Below are 20,694 nucleotides of genomic sequence, written 5' to 3' on the forward strand. Positions count from 1 at the left end.
ATTAATATAAATTTAGTCAAATTTATATTTTCTCTTATATACAGTATATAAGCTATTATATAAATTTATATCAAAAATGATGCCAAATGTTGATTCAAATCAAATGCTAGACAACATTGTCTTACAATGAAAGGGTAGAAAAAACTGATTGACGTATATATTGTATGCAATGATTATTCAATGCATTTGTGATATTACAGTATTAATGTATAGTAAAAGACATACTGTATTACACTATTGAATGAATGAATGAATGAATGAATATATATATATATGTATGTATGTATGTATGGCTCAATTGAATGGCTATACTGTAATATACTGTAATATATTTAGTGTATTGTGTGTGTTGTGTGTGTATTGAGTTAAATAGCGATTTACTGTATACTGTAGTATAACAACAAAAATAGTGAATAAAAGCCATAGAGTTGTCAATTGAATGTTCAATGTTTGACAACATTGGACTCAACACTGATTTTGGTGACAATTGGTCTCAATTTAACTCTACTTTTACTTTCATTTGGTTTGCATTTGATTTGAGTTTGAATTTATTTGCAAAGAGTTTACCACTAAGTGATTGAATCAATGATATAGTGATCGACTCATTGAATGATTTGAGCGACAAATGCAGTGATAGATTGGACTCTTCGACAGATTTTTGTATTTCAGTGATTATCATCACTTGAGTGACGGATGCCATCACTTAATAGTGATTGACAGCTAAATCACTACAACAATCACTTACTGTACGCACGTATTATTTGCACCTCACGTGCCATCATTTAAATGCTAATTGTTTTTGTCTTTACTGGCGATTAGATAGCAATTGGCGTTGAATTAAATGATGAGTTCTTTGAAATCGACCAAAAAAGACACCAAAATGAGAATCAGAGCCTTTCCTGTAAGTGATCCACACTTTTCATTACTTAAGGTCATTGATATTAATATGAATCTTATTTTTTCATTTGATTATAGACTTCGATGGACGAGAAGTATGTGCAGAATATATGGAATTTGCTGAAGAATGCCATACAAGAGATCCAAAAGAAGAACAACAGTGGACTCAGTTTTGAAGAGCTGTATCGCAACGCCTATACAATGGTTTTGCATAAACACGGAGAGAAACTGTATAACGGGCTCAGGGATGTCGTCAAAGATCATTTGGTCACAAAGGTTTGCATCATTTCGTTATATTTATACTGAATAACAATATTAATGAATAACAATATATTAGGTTCGCGTCGATGTCTTGAATGCATTGAACAACAATTTCTTACAAACTTTAAACCTTGCCTGGAATGACCACCAAACCAGTATGACTATGATTAGGGATATACTCATGTATATGGTAGGCATATATATTATTTGTCGACTATATTTGACTATTTGATTAACAATTATCTATCAAAAGGATCGGGTGTATGTTCAACAAAACAATGTCGATAATGTCTACAATTTGGGTTTAAATTTATTTCGCGATCATGTGGTCCGATACGGTAATATTCGCGACCATTTGAGGGAAACGTTACTCGAAATGGTTATGAGAGAGCGTAAGGGAGAGGTCATCGATAGGCTGGCCGTTCGTAATGCCTGTCAAATGCTTATGCAATTGGGTATTGAGTCGCGATCGGTCTATGAAGAAGACTTTGAACGACCATTCCTTCAACAGTCCGCCGAATTTTATAGAGTATGTTTAGACGTTGTTTTGAACACATAATTAATTTGTCTTTAATTTTAAAATAATTTATGAAATTATAGTTTGAAAGTCAAAAGTTTTTGGAAGAAAACAGTGCTTCTGTTTACATGAAGAAAGTGGATCAACGTATTAATGAAGAGGCAGAGCGGGCCAAACACTATCTCGACAAATCCACTGAAGATGAAATAGTTCGGGTCGTTGAAGAGGAACTAATTAGCAAACATATGAAGACAATCGTTGAAATGGAAAATTCCGGAGTCGTTCACATGTTGAAGAACCAGAAGACTGAAGGTTTGTTTGTTTGTCCATAAGTTTTGCTGAAACTAAAGCACTAATAAATATTTGTTATGCTTTTTGTGTGTAATTCATAATAGATTTGTGTTGTATGTATAAACTGTTTTGTCGCGTCCCTAATGGTCTTCAAACAATCATTGTTTGCATCAGTGCTTATCTTCGAGAACAAGGAAAAGCATTGGTAACTGAAGAAGAGGCCACTAAAGGCGATGCTGTTGTCTTTGTTCAGGTATTTGCTTTTATCGGTTCCATTGAATAGTGAATTAATTAATTAATTTGTTTGATTAGTCATTACTTGATTTAAAAGACCGATTCGATACCTTTCTTTCGAATTCATTTAACGGAGACAAAGAGTTTCTTAAAATGATAGCAAAAGATTTCGAATATTTTTTGAATCTCAACCCTAAGTCACCCGAATATCTGTCACTTTTCATTGATGACAAACTAAAGAAAGGCGTTAAAGGGATGACTGAACAAGAGATCGAACAGGTTTTGGACAAAACAATGGTTTTGTTTCGTTATCTTCAAGAAAAGGATGTATTTGAACGCTATTATAAACAACATTTAGCTAAACGTCTTTTGCTCAACAAAAGTGTTTCAGACGACTCAGAGAAGAATATGATTTCCAAATTGAAGACAGAGTGCGGCTGTCAGTTCACATCCAAATTGGAGGGTATGTTCAAAGATATCTCTGTTTCCAATACAATGATGGAAGAGTTCAAATCACACGTCAACTCATCACAAGTATGTCTAATGTTTTATTTTGACTTTAATCACTTGATTGCAAACGTCTTATGATTTCAGATAAATTTATATGGAGTCGACCTGAATGTACGGGTGTTGACCACTGGTTTCTGGCCAACTCAGTCAACACTATCCAAGTGTAACATTCCGACGTCACCTAGAAATGCATTTGAAGCGTTTCGTAGATTTTATTTAGGAAAACATAGTGGAAGACAATTAACACTTCAGTCACAACTTGGTTGGGCTGATCTCAATGCTGTCTTCTATGGCGTTAAAAGAGAAGAAAACTTAACGGATGCAAACACCAATGCGTGCTCTTCGAGTTCAACTACCAGTTTCGACAATACTGTCAGCACTTCATCATCTATGCCACCAACAAACCAAATCAATTCAAATAACACTAATACTTCAGCAAAAGTTATTCCTCGAAAACACATCATTCAAGTGTCAACACATCAGATGTGTATTCTTATGCTTTTTAATACAAGAGAAAAAATTACTTATGAAGACATCGCCAACGAGACTGATATTCCTGAAAAGGATTTGGTTCGAGCACTTCAATCACTAGCAATGGGAAAAGCAACTCAAAGAGTGCTCATTAAGACTCCTAAAACTAAAGAGATGGGTATTGTTTGTGCATTTCATTTGATTAGCAATTATTTATTAATTATATTTAATAATGTTATTGAGTAGAAGCCAATCATGTATTTATGGTTAACGATTGGTTTACATCGAAACTACATCGCGTCAAAATCCAAGCGGGTATTACTCATTAAAATACTTATTTTATTATACATTTTTTACCGGTAATTATCATTTGATATATATATTTAGTGACCGCTAAGGGAGAGTCAGAGCCAGAGCGCAAAGAGACGCGATCTAAAGTAGATGAAGACCGCAAACATGAATATCCTTTAATTAATCTTCATATTATTATTATTATTATTATTGTAAAAAAAAAACTATTTTCCTTAACTTTTAACTTTACGATAGAGGCGGCTATTGTTAGGATAATGAAAGCTAGAAAACGAATGTCTCACGCGAGTCTTGTGGCTGAAGTCACGGAACAGTTGAAGACACGGTTCCTTCCGAGTCCTATTGTTATCAAGAAACGAATTGAAGGTCTTATTGAACGCGAATATTTGGCCCGAACTCCTGAGGACAGGTATGACAGTGACAATTGAATACTAAATTCTTACTTATAATTATAATAAATAATTATTTATGTATTTTATAGGAAACTTTATACATATGTAGCTTAACATTGAATATTGGACTTTAAATTACTTTAATAAATATAATAATTACAAGCTGTAAGAGCCGATTATTTAATATTTATTAAATGTTAACAACTGAATAGTATATATAAAATTATTTTTACCAAAATTATCATTTTCATCATAAAATCCATTTTCGATGAGAAATGTAATGTAATTATAATTTATACTTTACTGTGAATGGCATTTATTATTATATAATCATAATTTTAATATATTTATTGTCGCATTGTTTCTAATAATCATTAGTATTGTTCATAAAATTTATTTGACTTCTTATCGATTTCTTGCGACTCTTTATCCAAACAACTTATGAATCCGTTTTGTGATAAAAGCCATTCGACAGCTAATTGAAGAAATGGATTATTATTTATAATAAATTAAATGAATTGTTATTTGATAATAAATAATATCAATTTATATCAATTTATATCAATTTATATCAAACGCTTACTTTTAATGTTAATGTTATCTTTTCCGCCAAACGTTTGCGAACCAATCAATTGTTTCTTAAGTATACCATTTTGGTAGAGAAAGATTGTCGGTAATCTAGAATCGGGAAAATTGGCCACACATAGAGAGGCTATACTCTTGAGGAACTTCGTGGTCGGGTATTTGACGGCCAACTCATTCAATATCCTCAACATAACAGTGCACTCAGGAATACTACAGTTTAAATGATATGTAATGGTTGGCTAAACTGAATTAAGATATGTATTACAAATCAAATCAAGTGATACCCGGATTGGTAAAGAAGTAGAACGACGGGTATGTGTTGTCCGGCATTGTTGACCTGTTGTACGTAATCACAGGCTGTTATTTCTCGGACGTCACCAAACTTTGGTGTCATCGACTGAGCCTCTAATTCAGCTATTCTTCGTAAACGATACTCTCTTAGTATACATTCATCGCTTTCATCCAATTCAAGCAAATCGTCTTCGGTTTGAATTTCACTTAATTTCTTTTCAAACGTTGATATTTGTGGCGTTTCTTCATCTTTTGTGTCTACTTTTGGTTCCTCTTTAATGATTCCGTGTTTTTTCAATATATCTGTCCATTCGGTGTCCTATTTAATGAAGAAAAACTAATTGAATCAAACAAATGATAATATTGTTGACAATTGTCTTATACCTCGTATTGACTCATATTAGAGATTATTATAACAATTAATTAATTATATATTTAAATATATTATAATGTTTTATAAATACAATAACTTAAAGCATGTATTGCTATGTTTTGCTATGTATTGCTATTTATGGAAATACAGTACAAGTGATCTAAAGTTACTATTTTTAGACTCAAATTATTGTTGTATTTGTGCCAAACTTATGGGTGTTTACTATAAGGTATTGTATATTATTATATAATACTTATTAAACTCATGTCATTATATTCAATGGACTAATGGCTGTCAATATTTGTCATTAAATTAAAGTTTAAATCAATTAAATTTATACAATCATTGAATATAATATTCATTATTATTGATATGAATACCAACATTAAGTTATAATTACTAAATTTAGGTACAATTATGTGTCACTAAAATTAAATAAATTATTTGATCAGAAATTTAAAAATTGTTTTATGTAATCCTAATAAAAATTATTGATATTTAGTTTTTGTAATTAACATAAAATTGTATTTAAGATGAATTTAAAACATTGACTTATGAATTACAATGAATTAAATTCATATATATTATACACAATATAAAGCAATAGTTTTAAGTGACAATTTGTTAACTCTTAGTTAACCTTGCTAAATTTTGAAAAATAAATTTTGAAAGCTATAGCATTGGCAAAACAAACTTATAGAAAGTATATCAAATAATGTCTTAACAATATTTAATTCATTGATGATTTTATTTCTAAGCCCCCCATTAATAACACATTAATAAGACACACTTTATACAAACTTACCTCAACTCACAATACAGCGGATTGTATTGTAATATTTGTCCGTTAATAGTAATATTGATTAAATATAAGTTTTATTACATATAAATATAATATATTAGTAAAAATTTGCTATATTAAAATAGTATATACAAAATTATAATAAAAAAAATTAAAAAATTATACTAACAGTTATCATAATAATAATTGTTAAATGATTCAAATTAATGTTGTTATAAATAAATATATTTTTTGTTAACATTTGTGATTATTATGAATGAAATACACAAATTTATAGTAATTTTAATTACAGTATTTGTCTTTATATTATATTCACATCCTATAGTCGACCGTTTTTTCAAATAATTCTAACAAACGTTTAACTTCTTTCCTATTAATTAAAACAAAAATAACAAATATTTATTTAATTTAAATATAAAATACATACAATTCTTCAGTTAATTTAGTTATTGGTTTCATTGATTGATTTAATTCTTCGCATTTAGCCATCAACTGATACATTGACTAAAAATGAAAATACAATTAAAGACCACATATTATACGGTATTATAATTTTAAAAATTTAGTTAAACCTTAATATTAGCGTCAATGACATCACAAGTCTTATTAAGACTTGTCTCGTAAGTAGAAATACATTCAACAGTTAGGGATGTAATCTAAACAATGATTTAATTTAAAAATAAATACTATTAATAAATAATAAATGATATGATATGTTATAAATTTATAAACAAATACATTATGTGTTGATTCATAGATATGTCTTAACATTGAACTGATATTATTAGACAAATGTTTTGATTGTTTTTCCAAATCATTTAATAATTTGAATTCAATTCCTGTAGACGTCTGTTGAGATAAATTGTCTGAAATATATAATAATAAAAATCAATTATTTCTAAAACATTAAACAACAATTGGATCAAACCATCGAAAGATGGCGAAGAAGAGCTGTGTTTAATCTTTTGGTGTAAATCTTGTGTAACGTATGACACCATATCTCCGTCATATGAAACATAATCGGGAGTTTCGTTAGGATCTGATCCATAGGTGACATTTGGCCGCAAGTTTTCCGTTTCATAACTGGCTTTTGTTTGTTCCGTCCATTTAATGATCGATGAAGACAATTGTGGTAACGATAAACTCGATGATAACTTTTTATCACTCTTTTGTTGGTCACTATCACAGTATTCGAGATCTTCGGCCGCTTCGCCGTCTGTTTGGTCATCGCTTTGATCAGAGAAGGAGATCTCATTGTATGAAGAAGTGATCAAATCGTTGCCGAACTGGTCTTCATTAGCACTCAAAGGACTTATTGTTGACTCGTTATCCGTGTCTTTGATGGTCTCGTTTGCACTCATTTTGTGGACTCAATTCACTGATATATCACTAATGATTGAATCAATCAATATATTTGACAACCAATTGATTGCCTAATGTTTACAAACAAAACAATTCATAAATGATGTCATATTTTGTTTGTTTTTTCAATTTAATAAAAAATTTATATTTTATTTATTTATAAAATTAGTTTTAAATTCTATTTAAACACTAATTATTTGTCACTTAATTGACATTATATTAACTCAAAGTTTATACCAAAAGTGATGACTATTTTAAACTTACTTTATATCAAAGTTTGCTTTCAATAACTTTTGTTGAATACAAACCACTTGTTTGACAAACAAAGGCTCTGATTGTCAAAGTGTTGACAAAGTGTTGACAAAGTGTTGACAAAGTGTTGACAAAGTGTTGACAATAAACTAGACATTAAAGACACTGAAGAAACTTAAGAGTTGACAAATGGTTTGTTTAATTGTTTTATTATATCAATTCATGTCTTGTTTTATTTGACAGTCAAGACATGAGAGCATCGGTGGTGCAGACAATCGTCGGAACAAATGTTTGTCTTTTTCTTTGGACTCATTAGGTCTGATCTATAGATGTTTGGATACAATCATACTATTAGTGGTGTTGTCGTATCAGAACTACTCTCTCAGCTATTGTTTAACTCTTCATAACAAAGACAACAATCTCTGGTTTTTCTACTTTTTGGTCGACTTTATTGTTATATTTCTCTTCATTTATGGATCAATTGTTGCAATTCGTTATTATCGTAAATATCATGTCTTTAAGCGATCAAATATTGGCGACTCTTCTGCGGAACAAACAAGACTGGAAGTCATTGACAACAATGTTAAGAGTGTCTCACAAAACAATAAACATTTTAATATAAGATTTCCCAAAGTATTGGGAAAACTGCCACTTCTTTGGATTTGTTGGATTTTGTACACTGTTTTGATTTCTACCAAAATATTTATATTACATCTTCAGAATATTGCACCGAATTTGTATATGAAGTCCATTAATAAGGTATTAAAGACTTATTAAACAATGATATTATACAACTGTACTATCGTTTGAATACCAAACAGGAGAAGAATGTCGAGGATTTCCATCCGTTTACTATTCATATAAGTTTAGCGGCGATGACTGTTGTCTTCTTCTGTTGGATTGAAATTCATCGCAATTATCGCAGCAATAAATCCAAAGAGTGTATCAAAGAACTGACAACATTAGCTGTGTTTGAAATTTTTGATTCCATTGATTTGTTAGACCTATTACTTCCAGACAGTAAAGAGTTTAATTTAGACAATCAGTGGATCTCATCGTTTGTGGTATTGTTGGCGACAATCAATCTTTTGTTGCCAACCATTGGTTTATTTCAATTAAGTAAGAGTGGGATGTATTCCCATAGTGTTAGTCTTCGTATTGATATTTTACATAATTTCTTGCGAATGCTTTTTGTGAACATACCTTATATGATATTAAGAATAATTTTCTGGATCTCAATCAAGAAAGAAATCTCAATATTTTTGCTGAAGAATGCATTGTTTGTATTTATCGGCATTCGTCATATCATATCGGAAATCCATGAATTGAAAACTACTCAAAATGTAATTAATATTTGTTTTGTATATAATTTCAAATTTTTATATTTCTTATTTGATTTTATTATTACATAATAGACGGATAAATCAACAATTGAATTGTCTTTAAATGTGGTTTCGGATAATACTAAAAGTGGAGAACAAAACATTAAAGATAATCAAATTGATGAATAATATACCATAAAAATCATTTTATTACTCTATAATTACTAAATTTATCCAAAGAACTGCCAAAGAGTAACACATTTTTCAAAAAATCTATAAAAGTGTCAAATATTGCAAATTTTTAGTACCGGTACTGATATCCAAACAAATTATATGAACTTATATTTATTATTCTATTGATATATTGAATACTACTTTATCTTCAATTTAATTGCCAAATATTTGATCAAAAATGACTATTCATTTGATTAATTTATTATATTAAACCAATATTTTAACAGTTCCGTAATATTTTACCAAGTGCATTTAACTTATTATGTTATACAATATACACATTTCTATAGAATTTATACTGTTTTGTTTAAAACAACGAATCTCTATAAACATGTAATTTATAAACCATTTTTACTGGTAATGCTATATTATTATTGATATTATCTTATTATAAATAAAAACAATAAATTTATATTTATAAATAGGTAATTTATTTGTCAAATTTATAATGCATGCAACATATATTGATTTATTAAAATTAAAGTAAAACTTGATTTAGCGACTGTTGCTGTTCAGTAGTTAGTCGTTGATAACAATTATTAAAAGTATTTGTATCCGACTATTAAAAAAACAATTAATTACTTAGTTATATAATAATGATAATTAATTTCATACTTTAATGAATTGTAAATATGATATTAGTTTCTGTCCCAAATCGCTTTTCGAGTCAATCGACATGCGAGCCAACACTTCGGCAATTGCGGCCACAATGTGCGGTAAATTACTATTACTTGGACCCATTATTACCGAATGATTTCTTTATATTTATAAAAAAAATTATTCATAAATTAAAAAATAATTGATTGAATGAATGAAATTTAATAAAAAACGACAAACCCTTCTAAAAGACTATATAGAAAGCCATAGATGTGAGGAATTTCTTCCTCATCTTCCCAGACGGGAAGCCAACTCAACCAAACAGGAAGAACATTATCGACGTCCACCTAATTTATAGTTATTTAATTTACTGATAGTTTTATTTATAATTATAACATACCTGAGAGTTATTAAATTGTAATATCTTAGTGACGGCTGAAATGGCATTTTCTGTGGCCGTTATGTTTTCGGCGAGTCTGGCGTTTGGATCGTTTATCATTTGAACCAAAAGTGGAATGCATTCTAATTATAAAAAATTCAAATTAACTCAAACATAAACATCTTTAATAAATACAATATTGTATCAAATTATTTACCGGTTGAGGTTCGGGCAAATGAGAGACCTCCGTGTTTAGCCAACACTCCTATACCATAAGCAGCTGCCTGTCTGATCTCCGCGTGTGGACTCTGAATACCAGATGAAAGAAGTGGCAAAAAAAAGTTTTGATATTTAACGCAATGTTCGCCGCCGTGTTCTATGACATCGTCCATCACACAAATAGCCCACTGTCTGTCGGTATAGGGTCTGCTGTCAGCCTTTTTTCAAATTTTGTCAAAATTACTATTATATTATTTAATTACATACTATTTTCAATTAACTAACCGCTAAATTGATAATTTGTTGAAATATCAAATCAAAATACAAATAAAAGTCATTTCTGAAGACAATAAATAGTGAGTGCAATATATCGGCCACTTTGCTCAATACATAAGTGTCTTCGTCGTCCTAATTAGACATAAAATACTTTAGTTATAACATTAAAACAATATATGACTCAACACAATGGTATACTTCATCAACAATTTCTGCTTCAACGCCATCGTCATAGTCTTCATCGTTTCGTTTTTCTTGTCGCAGTCGATACCTTTCAAAATGTTCTTTCAAATGATTTTCCAGAATTCTTATCAAATCTTGCATTTGTTTTTCATTTAAACAATTTTGTCCCAATTTGTCGATACACTTTTGTACAATAATACAATTAACGGTAAATATAAAAATAGTTAACTTTATAAATAAAATTACTTTTGAAAGTGAAGTCATTAATTCAGCCAAAACTTCTTTTTCCGGTTCAGTTTCTATGGCTTTAATGAGTTCGGGATAAATGAATGTCCAAATCTCAAAGACATATTGATCTCCTCTAACTTTTGCACACTCTATAAGAAATGGTAGACTTTCAGCGGCAGCTACTCTGACGCGTGTTTAATAAGTTAAGGATAAAAATTTTAATAAAATGTTTAGTTAATAATTAGTTATTTAAAAAAAGGATATCATCGTGAAAGTAAAACTTCAACATTGGAACCATTATCTTAAGTGTGTCCTCAACATAAGTGGCGAATCCATTTTTGAGTTCACGCGCATAACAGACCAACATTTGACAAGCCGTAGCCTTTTCCTCGAGTCCGGCCGTCTTTATTCCAAATGTTTGCTAAATTATTAAATAATACTTTCGGTAATTAAGTTCTTAAGTTAATTAAATTGACATCCAATACCTGATCACCCAAATTAACACATTGCCAATCATTATCTTCTTCGACAATTTTCATGTCATCTTCTGTGAAATTAAATTAAAAAAAAACTCAATATTTTGTTGTAATAAATTTGATGCAAACGTACGATCAAGAAGTGCTACTTCTATTCTAATGGAAGCCGCCTTTAAAACTGATGGCATAACATATGGTAAATAAGGCTCAAAACGGTTTCCCAAAATTTTACAAATTCGTGCCCAAGAAGTAATCATATAAGATAACTAAGAAATCAATGTTATTATTTGCAAACTAATTGTATATATTATTATTTTTTTATTAATATTTATCAATAATAAATAAAAATGCTTTACCTGTGGGTCATCGTCTTCAAGTTTGAGTTCTCCCGTTTGGTTTTGAAGCAATAAATTCATTATATCGCACGCATCCGTACAAAACTTTTATTATAAATAATTAAATGTAATTTAGTTAATAATTAGTTAATTTATCAAATAATATGTCCAAAGTATACATACTCTATCACTTCCAACGGCTAAACCAATAAGACTTACGCATTCAATACACTTTCCTCTCAATAAACGCAATTCTTTGGTATTTGCATTTTGAATAATAAACTTAAGACAAGGCATAAACCTAATAATTAAATCAATATTTTAATTTAAATACAAAATATTTAAACATATTTTTAACAAATTCTTACTTATCATAATAATTATGAAAGTTTTCTTGAGCTGAATCAGCCAAAGAAGCTAATGTAACAACAATTTGCTCCAAAACAAGTTTAGTTCCCCTTTCCATAAGCTTTAATATTAATAATAAACGGATTAAACAAAATAATAAAAAACAAAACATTGTTATAAGTTATAACTCACTTCTTTGATTTTAGCATTCAAGACGACTTCAATTTTATTTACAACGCTTTCTAAATAATTAATAACTATTTTTTGCGGACATTCTTCAAAAAAATTGACTAAAGCTGCTCCAGAGTGAGCCTGAACTCTAGGATTATTATAATCGTCGAGTAATATCAACAAATTGGGAACAACTTTTGAGTGATAATTGTTTTCAAATATTGGGCAAAAGTCTGTAGCCATTTGGCCCAAAGCATTACAAGCGGCATATCTAACACGTGGATGAGTGTCAGCCAAATATGGGATAATTGCGTCAACAATYTGATTGAGAAGAGAAATCATCTGATCGTGACATCCCTCACCCACTGCTGATATGGCCATTAAGGCTCCGAATCTATATTTCCAATCAGTGTTTTGTAACATTTGTGAGATTGAATTTATCGCCAAAGGAAGTATAGCTTTGCCTCCGATTGAACACGAGAGCCGATCCAGACTACTCTCACCAATCACTGAATTGCTATTTAAAAAACAATTTATATATAAATATAATAAAATCTAATATTTAATACAAACCTCTCAGAATCATCTTCCTCTTCAGTAGTATCACTTAAAGCCCAATTTGGATCTTCCTCTAAGTCAGTCATCATTAATAACAGTTGAGAAACTAAAAATTAAAATAAAATTTGATAAAATTATCAATTTTTAATGTATTTCTCACTTCTCACCAATATGTGAAAGGTATGGTTGGCCTCTTTTGCGGACAGTCGACGGGGCGTTCTCTGCAAAAGTTATAATGATCTCAAGTGCCAAATGTCTCCACGAGTCTGACTTCTCTGTATTGGATAGTGTTTTCAAACAAAGTTCAGTCAACGGTTCGTATTGTGATCTAAGTATTTGCGGACACTTTTCTGAGATATCAATAAACGATTTCAATGTTGAATCGTCGCTCTCATTGTCGATACAATTAGAGATAATGTGAATCATTGGAAGTATACATTCACTCATTTGCTTTATAATTGCTTTTTCACTGTCGTGTGCGAGAATGAAAGCAGAGGTGGCCTTAACTGCAGATATCTTCACTTCTTCATCGGAATCATTACATAAATAATTGATAAGCATTTGTTTAATTACCGACAGATATTTACTCTGTTCGCTACCAAAAATTCCCGGAACAGAACTGATAAAATTGAATGATTTATTAATTTTTTTACAATAATTCAAAAATAAGATTAAAAAACCAAAACTAACGCAAATATCAAAAGAGCCGAATGTCTGATTGAAATGTCGGGAGAATTGGCCGATTCAAACATAAATTGCAATATTTCGGGCCAATTGTTGTTTCCGTTGTCGTCTTTATATTTAAAATATTAGTTTTCATAAAATTTAACATATATTACAAGTAATACCTATGCAATTCTTGGACACCTCGGCGACCACATCACACACTTTTCGTCTCAAATTATTTGAGATATTGGTCTTCAAAAATAGTAGCAATTGATCTTTCATTTGGTTAAATGAAATTTGATTTATATTCTTAATTATGTCTTCAAAACTACTAAATATAAGTCTCCGCAATAAAACGGCAGATAATTGACGCACCTATTGGTTAAGTAATCAGATATTTGTAAACTCATTAAAACTATATGATTATAAACGATAAATTAATTTTTATACATATTTGATACAATACTAGAATACAATATTACAATAATTATTACAAAATATATTATTTTAGCAATTATTACCGTTAGACTGAAAAGATTTCTTAGTTGTAAAGTATATAAGATAGAGATATCAAATATTATATATATTTTAGATAATTACTCTAATATTATAAGCTATATATTAATAAGTAATATATTACTATATTATTAAACTAATTTGTTGGTTATCCGTAAATATTTAATGCATTTTTAGTTTTTTTCTAAAGTGATTTAGTATAATAAAAAACACTATATGAGATACTACTGGTAATTACCAGCAGTTGGGTTCACCGGTACTTATTGTATAACATTGTATTTTAGATACAATATTGTAAAATAATTACCGGTAAACATAAAATGTAAAACATATTATTTGATAAAAATGCAATTTATCTGAATATTTATCAGAATATCTTACTATACCTAACATTAAAATTAATGTTCACTAAAAATTGTTTATTTGCCAACACTTTATAAATTTTAAACAATATATCATAACGCTATCAAATGCATAAATTTAGACTTTTATGGCATAAATGTATTGATAAATATATAGATATCATAAATGATAATTTTAACCAATAATATGCCATTAAATACACATAGCAGTCAATAATCACATCTATTGTCTTATAGTTTTAAAATGTTTTTTTGTTGTTTAAAATGATTATTAATTATAATTGTATTATTGTTTTGATTGTATTTATCGACAATCAATTGACGACATCTCTTATACAAAGCTATTGCCATAAAATACCTCTTCATCTTTGGTTCCGTCGACAAGTGTCCCAAACAAATGTTGTAATCTTTCTGAAGGACTGATGGCATCATATATTTGCTATAAAATTAAGACAAATTGTCATCAGTGGTCAATATGTTGTGTTTATCAGACAAACCTCAGCCTTAGTCCTCAAATCGTTGTCGACATTCAATAAATTGGTTAATATTTGCTGAAAATCGTTAGCCATTTGATAAAAACAAAATAAATATCACTTGATTTAAATTAATTAATAAAAATATCACTTAATTTGGACAATAAATCAATTGTTTTGTCAAAACAATTGGCAAATCAGTGAAAAATATGAAACACATAACACATGTGTTGGTGTTTTCAGTGAAGACGTCGTCAATCAGTGATTGACATCAAAATAGTGGCGCCTTTTCAACGATCACTCAATACATTCAATACACAGTCGTATTGCACATCAATTATGTCCAATGATTACATCATTGCATTAATTATTATAATAATCTGACAATTATTATACATTTACCGGTAATTTAGTAACAAAATACCAACATTTATAACTTATAGCACTAATTAAGTTATTTATTTAATAAATAATATATTAAATATTTTTATCAATAATATAAACAATTTATTTTATTACATAAAAGATATACAGAAGTAGTTGTTTGGAATTAAAATGAAAACTCTTTTTTAGTTTTATTTAACTACAGGTAAAAAATATGTAAAATACAGTATTATTATTAAATATTACTGATAATCGTTAAAATCGAGAGAACAACTATCCTTAACGATGGCATATCTAATAAGTTTGGATGGATTTCCGCGAATCTCTTTAATTCGTTTGCAGTGTCGAAGACATGTAAGTGTCTTACGAATAGTTAATTCTACTTTAAGATCACTGAAGTCTTTCAAATCATTGATTGTACAAAAAAATTCGCCTAAAATTCAAAATTAATTGTATTATTAGCAGTAAATCACTATATTTCTCAATACATACCATCAGTTTCACTATTTTCTTGCTCTTTAAAGTGAGAATATCTTCTCATATCTTCATCTGAATATTTGGTCGAATAGTTGGCAATAATCTTATATTTTGCTGCAATTGTTCGGTTAAAGTCAGCAACAGTTCTGTTCATCACTTCATAGGAAAGACGTCCCAATATATATCTAAACAAATCATAATTTTAAATAAAAATAAACTTTTTTATAAATCAATGATTTGTATAATTACTGTGGAATAGATTCAAATTCTTCAGTTGTAATAAAAGAAATATTCGGCGTTTGTAAGCATTTGGTCTCTTTAATGACCGTTTTCTTTGTGATACTTTTGCCACCAATTCTTGATTCTTGTGTAGTCTTAATATTTGTCATACTCTTTGTCATCACTTTATTGTTGGCTTTTGGCATCACTTTAGAGACAACTGACCGGTTGTTTGACTGATTGTTACTTTTAATGGGCTGTCGTTTTGTTGATTGGTTTTCGTTGATTTTGCCTTAATATGGATTAAAATTGAGAAATAGTATCAAATTGTAAAGCAATTAAAAGATACCTTTATTTTGTTCATTCTTTTGCAGAAATGTCGGTATATTGTCATTGATATGAACACAATGTCTGCCAATTATATCCAAATCGTTGTGATATTTGTTATTAAAATAAAGCATTTTTTGTTTTTCTTGTCTAAGAAGTGATTTAATTTCTTGAGTCATAGCCTTCATTTCAATCACCATTTGTGACATTTCTTTGAGATCTGGTTTCTTGTAAGCCATTTGTTGATAATAATCGTATGAACTGTTGTGAGTGTTAATCACATTTCTTTGCCATTCATTGTTGTTGTCGTTACCATTACTCTCATTGTCGTACAATTGACTCAATGGGAACAACTCATTGATAAGTGATATCTTTTGGTCGAAATGAGCCAACAGTTGATCCAAATTAAAGCAATTCATGTCTTGAGAGTTAACTTCACTAAACTGTTAATTGATTCCCAACTTAACGGTCATTGATTTGCGCCAAATGTTTGACACCTTATTGTTCATCAATGATGTCATACATGTTTCGCACAAATGTTTTATACTTTTTATTTGTAATAAATGTTAAATTACTGTAATATCCATCAAATATATAATAAATTAACTGAAAGTACAGTAATTTAATTTAATTAATAATCATTTAATAAATTATAATTTATAATTCATGACTAATTGGATATAAAGTATAGTCACTATCACTGACTAACACTGTTTAGTGATAAACACATTATCATTATTTAATATTTAATATTATTTATAGTGATTGACAAATGTTTTCTCATCAAAATGTAAGTAAAACTTATTTTTAAATAAAATTATTTTATGATTTTTATTCAATTTTTTTAGTCACTTGAATGTCGATTAATATTTTATGAGATATTTCTCATTATTTTAAACACTGTTTTAATGTCAAACATATGTGATTACATAACTATTTAAAAATTTGAAATATTTACTCAAAATTTTTTATAATTTTAAAGCACTTAATATTCACTTTTGATCATTGCTTCAATTGATTCAATGCTTATAAATTATAGTTTTTTTTTTAATTACTTTACTTTAATAATTTAATCATCAAATAACAAATCTAATAATTGTTAAAAGTATTGTAATTAGAGTACAGTAAAACAAAATATAATTTTAATAAAAAATGTTTAATTAGTCGTATTTATGTTAATTTTATTAATTTCGATAATTTATATGAATCCCAGCAATATATATACCGGTATATAATAATTATATAAATAAAATTATTTTGATCTAGTTTATTTTAGTTTTTATTAATTAAAAATACTGTATTTACACTTTACTGTAACCGTAATATACAGTACTGAATGTATGATAATTATTGCAATATACAGTATTACAACTTTTATTGACTTAATATTAAAATTTGCACAAATTATACGATTAATTAAAATCGTATAGTAATTGTTGCACACTTACAATACAAAGTGACAATTGTCTATATTTATATCAATATTGGAAAAATATCATTGTTTTAGTTACGATAAAATTAATTAATTAAAACAAACAAAAACAACATATATTGCAAATAATGCGAGAAATATATATATAAAATGCACAAAAATAAGAGCCTATATATAGATCCAAATATTCAAGTGATGACATTAACAAATAAAATGTGTATAATTTTTATAAATTTACATGACTTATGACTAAATAATAATAATATATAAATCCTATATATTTTGCTATATTGGTAGACAATAATCACATAATTAGTAATATATGATACGATTAACATGAATCACTTAAAATGAGTTTTTTAATTTCATGTATTTTATGATCTATTGATGTATTTAATAGTAAATCAATCAAATATACAGTATATTACAACTGCAATACAACTCTGAAACTTTCTCAACGCTACTCTTAAACGATCACATCTTGTCGTCGATTTCTCGAAGCTCTAGTATCTGTTTGCGGAGCACTAACTGTAATGACAGTAGTGGTGGTCATTGGATTAACGTCATCAGCCATTTCAACGATTGACTCTTCAGAATCACAATTAACTGAGAGACAAGTGGGTGCCATCATTGGGACGATGTCCACTTCGACGAGCCGTACATTTGGTGCACTGGCGCTAACATTCACTACATTATCAGTAGCACTCTGACCAACATTTGTCTGATCTATAATTTCAGAGTTGGTTGTCATTTCAGAGTTGGTTTGATTTGTTTGTTCGTTAGAAGCACTTGTTTGTGGATAAGATCTACGACGACGTCTACTTCGATGGCGAGTGTGAGCCCTATCGGCAAACAATAGTGGCGTTCTCTCGTTGGCACCGGTATGATGTGCTTCTGATTCGGATTCAGTATCACTTATATCACTCATACCTGGAAGTACTACCTTTCCCTTACATACGGGACATACTCGACGGTTCTTTGTGAGCCATGGATCAATACACTTCATGTGATAAGCTATTAATATAAAATTATGTTTATACTGGAAATCTAATACTACTGTAGAAATCATTATAAATATAATAATAAAAAAATTGCAAACCATGACCACAGGGAAGAATTCGAAGTTTTTCTCCGTCGACATATTCTTCGAGACAAATGGCACACGTGTCGTACTGATCACCTTTTCTGTACTTTTGAATAGGTATTTGTTTGAGATGTCTTGAAGACAATCTATGTCTTTGTCGTCTCTTTCTTTCGCGATAACATTTCACGATCTGAAAAATCTAATGACTCAATAATTAATTATTTTAATTACAATATGTTTTGTTTACCATAAATGATATCATTAATATAAGACAGACGGCAATCACAATAGCAAATGGCAACAAATATGCGTTCAAATTAAACGGTAGATCAGGTAATATCATGAGATAAAAACCATTAGTCCAGAGATATTCCTTCTTAAGAGTCCATCCGTCTTCAAATGAGATTAAAAGAGCTGGAATTGTGACTCCATTTTCTGCTATTTTATAATAGTTAACAGCTTTAGAGATAATCTCATTAATCTATTTTCAAATCTAATTTTAATCCAAAATGTAATACCAGATTGCGGTGAATGAACTAATGAATACTTTTTAACTGTCATTACATCAATATTATAGATAATGACGGCATCAAAGCCAGCGTTCATAGCGTTTTGAACCTAAATTAATGCAACATTTAATAAATTTTTATAATTTAAGTCATTTAAAGACATACCTTAGTAGTGAACTGACACGGATAGCGCTTAACCAATACAAACCATTTGATACCCGTTTGATTGGTTTGTGGTGGACCTGCCATTTGAGAGCATCCATCTTCGGGTTGACCGACAACAAATCGGCCCTTAAAATCAATTCAATTAGTTTATCAATTAATATAAACTTTATATAACTTAAGTATTTACAAGAATGCCTTCTGAAGGAACAGATGCAGCAAAACCTAACTCAAAGTCGACGAAAACATCAACAGTCCTATTGTTTGGTGATATCTGTGTTTTGTCAACAAAAACGCCAAAAGTTATCCAAAGTATGATCAAAAAAATGATGCGAAAAGACAACCAATTATTACTTACGACTGCAATGTCGCCATTAGTCATATCAATCATCACCGAAATGGTCCATAAAATGCATATCAATTGACTTATCTTTTGTGTTATCAATGAATGCATTAATGATCCAAATGAAGACATTTTTGTTATTAAAAACAATTTATATATATTTTGTAAAATCACATCAAATTCAATGACAAGTGATTGCAATTTAAGTCACATTTTGATTAATAGTACAATCAATGCAAACAAATAACTGATGTTTTAGTTTATTATTAATAATATTAATGATTATTATTATTATTATTAGTTAACTGTAATCACAAACAAGTAATCAATTAAAGGGATATTTTTGTTGCTATTGTTGTTGACATCCATTGATGTGTTTATGTTGTATATCACGTGATATTCATATATATCGTTACAAAAGGGAAGCTAATAATAATTATAACAAAATTATCATAGATTTCAATAGATTTCAATTGATTTCAATTGAGTTAAAGTATTAATAAATTTAATTAAAGGGATTCATTATTTTGTTGCCATAAGTTTTATATTAATATTGTATTAAAATATAAATATTTAAACTATTATTGAATACAAATACGTAAAATGCTATACATTTTGAAGGCTATATAATTTAGTTGCCATTAGTCCACTTAATATTGTTTACTGTTATTTACAATACAATAATAAATAGAAATAATGTATTTATTTATTTAATACAAAATTATATTCATTACTGTAATAGCAATGAATTGTATTGATTGTCATTAACTGTTTAACCATTGAATTGTTAATTAATTATTGGACCAAATGATTGAGGTATACAATGATAATAATGGATGAAATCATATAATATGTTATATATATATA

General features: G+C 28.8%; 7 protein-coding genes across 11 annotated transcripts; 2 read left to right on the plus strand and 5 right to left on the minus strand.

Moving 5' to 3' along the window:
* The first annotated feature begins 302 nt into the window (after nucleotides 1-302).
* On the plus strand, nucleotides 303-4,074 carry LOC128964652 (cullin-3-B-like). Of its 3 annotated transcripts, none has more exons than XM_054311285.1 (13): nucleotides 303-746; nucleotides 820-901; nucleotides 976-1,173; nucleotides 1,235-1,348; nucleotides 1,412-1,687; nucleotides 1,759-1,987; nucleotides 2,071-2,219; nucleotides 2,279-2,734; nucleotides 2,795-3,359; nucleotides 3,428-3,496; nucleotides 3,569-3,641; nucleotides 3,723-3,899; nucleotides 3,972-4,074. In XM_054311285.1, the coding sequence occupies exons 2-13, from the start codon at nucleotides 842-844 to the stop codon at nucleotides 3,994-3,996; spliced, it is 2,391 nt and encodes a 796-aa protein (XP_054167260.1). In that variant the 5' UTR covers nucleotides 303-746; nucleotides 820-841; the 3' UTR covers nucleotides 3,997-4,074. The 3 variants fall into 3 exon arrangements, with proteins under 3 accessions (XP_054167260.1, XP_054167259.1, XP_054167258.1); XM_054311284.1 differs by having other exon boundaries at nucleotides 303-523; nucleotides 595-746; nucleotides 3,569-3,899; XM_054311283.1 differs by having other exon boundaries at nucleotides 3,569-3,899.
* Nucleotides 4,075-4,199: 125 nt separating this feature from the next.
* LOC128964556 (phosducin-like protein 3) lies at nucleotides 4,200-5,164 on the minus strand. The gene is made up of 4 exons (XM_054311182.1): nucleotides 5,143-5,164; nucleotides 4,752-5,077; nucleotides 4,466-4,677; nucleotides 4,200-4,357 (listed from the first exon to the last, which is right to left on the minus strand). The coding sequence occupies exons 1-4, from the start codon at nucleotides 5,155-5,157 to the stop codon at nucleotides 4,257-4,259; spliced, it is 654 nt and encodes a 217-aa protein (XP_054167157.1). The 5' UTR covers nucleotides 5,158-5,164; the 3' UTR covers nucleotides 4,200-4,256.
* Nucleotides 5,165-6,245: 1,081 nt separating this feature from the next.
* Nucleotides 6,246-7,391, minus strand: LOC128964650 (BLOC-1-related complex subunit 6-like). The gene is made up of 5 exons (XM_054311281.1): nucleotides 6,862-7,391; nucleotides 6,672-6,799; nucleotides 6,506-6,589; nucleotides 6,361-6,437; nucleotides 6,246-6,303 (listed from the first exon to the last, which is right to left on the minus strand). Exons 1-5 carry the CDS (start codon nucleotides 7,292-7,294, stop codon nucleotides 6,246-6,248), a joined length of 780 nt encoding a protein of 259 aa, XP_054167256.1. The 5' UTR covers nucleotides 7,295-7,391.
* A 234-nt stretch (nucleotides 7,392-7,625) lies between these two features.
* On the plus strand, nucleotides 7,626-9,181 carry LOC128964610 (uncharacterized). The gene is made up of 4 exons (XM_054311238.1): nucleotides 7,626-7,739; nucleotides 7,791-8,306; nucleotides 8,369-8,890; nucleotides 8,963-9,181. The coding sequence occupies exons 1-4, from the start codon at nucleotides 7,737-7,739 to the stop codon at nucleotides 9,056-9,058; spliced, it is 1,137 nt and encodes a 378-aa protein (XP_054167213.1). The 5' UTR covers nucleotides 7,626-7,736; the 3' UTR covers nucleotides 9,059-9,181.
* Nucleotides 9,182-9,534: 353 nt separating this feature from the next.
* LOC128964849 (importin-5-like) lies at nucleotides 9,535-15,113 on the minus strand. The gene is made up of 21 exons (XM_054311498.1): nucleotides 14,915-15,113; nucleotides 14,776-14,856; nucleotides 13,722-13,914; nucleotides 13,564-13,666; nucleotides 13,041-13,492; nucleotides 12,889-12,979; nucleotides 12,337-12,832; nucleotides 12,165-12,265; nucleotides 11,980-12,097; nucleotides 11,818-11,901; nucleotides 11,595-11,727; nucleotides 11,471-11,532; nucleotides 11,250-11,406; nucleotides 11,004-11,176; nucleotides 10,773-10,940; nucleotides 10,584-10,706; nucleotides 10,297-10,516; nucleotides 10,101-10,222; nucleotides 9,941-10,047; nucleotides 9,719-9,860; nucleotides 9,535-9,662 (listed from the first exon to the last, which is right to left on the minus strand). Exons 1-21 carry the CDS (start codon nucleotides 14,984-14,986, stop codon nucleotides 9,582-9,584), a joined length of 3,279 nt encoding a protein of 1,092 aa, XP_054167473.1. The 5' UTR covers nucleotides 14,987-15,113; the 3' UTR covers nucleotides 9,535-9,581.
* A 367-nt stretch (nucleotides 15,114-15,480) lies between these two features.
* LOC128964601 (spindle and kinetochore-associated protein 1-like) lies at nucleotides 15,481-16,833 on the minus strand. The gene is made up of 4 exons (XM_054311230.1): nucleotides 16,320-16,833; nucleotides 16,001-16,262; nucleotides 15,767-15,936; nucleotides 15,481-15,707 (listed from the first exon to the last, which is right to left on the minus strand). The coding sequence occupies exons 1-4, from the start codon at nucleotides 16,714-16,716 to the stop codon at nucleotides 15,517-15,519; spliced, it is 1,020 nt and encodes a 339-aa protein (XP_054167205.1). The 5' UTR covers nucleotides 16,717-16,833; the 3' UTR covers nucleotides 15,481-15,516.
* A 1,192-nt stretch (nucleotides 16,834-18,025) lies between these two features.
* Nucleotides 18,026-20,023, minus strand: LOC128964878 (E3 ubiquitin-protein ligase RNF13-like). Of its 3 annotated transcripts, none has more exons than XM_054311532.1 (7): nucleotides 19,843-20,023; nucleotides 19,675-19,758; nucleotides 19,488-19,613; nucleotides 19,332-19,431; nucleotides 19,061-19,248; nucleotides 18,829-19,012; nucleotides 18,026-18,743 (listed from the first exon to the last, which is right to left on the minus strand). In XM_054311532.1, exons 1-7 carry the CDS (start codon nucleotides 19,957-19,959, stop codon nucleotides 18,196-18,198), a joined length of 1,347 nt encoding a protein of 448 aa, XP_054167507.1. In that variant the 5' UTR covers nucleotides 19,960-20,023; the 3' UTR covers nucleotides 18,026-18,195. The 3 variants fall into 3 exon arrangements, with proteins under 3 accessions (XP_054167507.1, XP_054167506.1, XP_054167505.1); XM_054311531.1 differs by having other exon boundaries at nucleotides 19,061-19,251; XM_054311530.1 differs by having other exon boundaries at nucleotides 19,061-19,272.
* Between the last annotated feature and the right edge of the window lie 671 nt (nucleotides 20,024-20,694).

This window comes from Oppia nitens, unplaced genomic scaffold (genome assembly GCF_028296485.1).
Source record: "Oppia nitens isolate AA-2021 unplaced genomic scaffold, nextdenovo-longstitch-racon4-pilon3 scaffold9_pilon_pilon_pilon, whole genome shotgun sequence".
Classification (NCBI taxonomy): domain Eukaryota; kingdom Metazoa; phylum Arthropoda; class Arachnida; order Sarcoptiformes; family Oppiidae; genus Oppia; species Oppia nitens.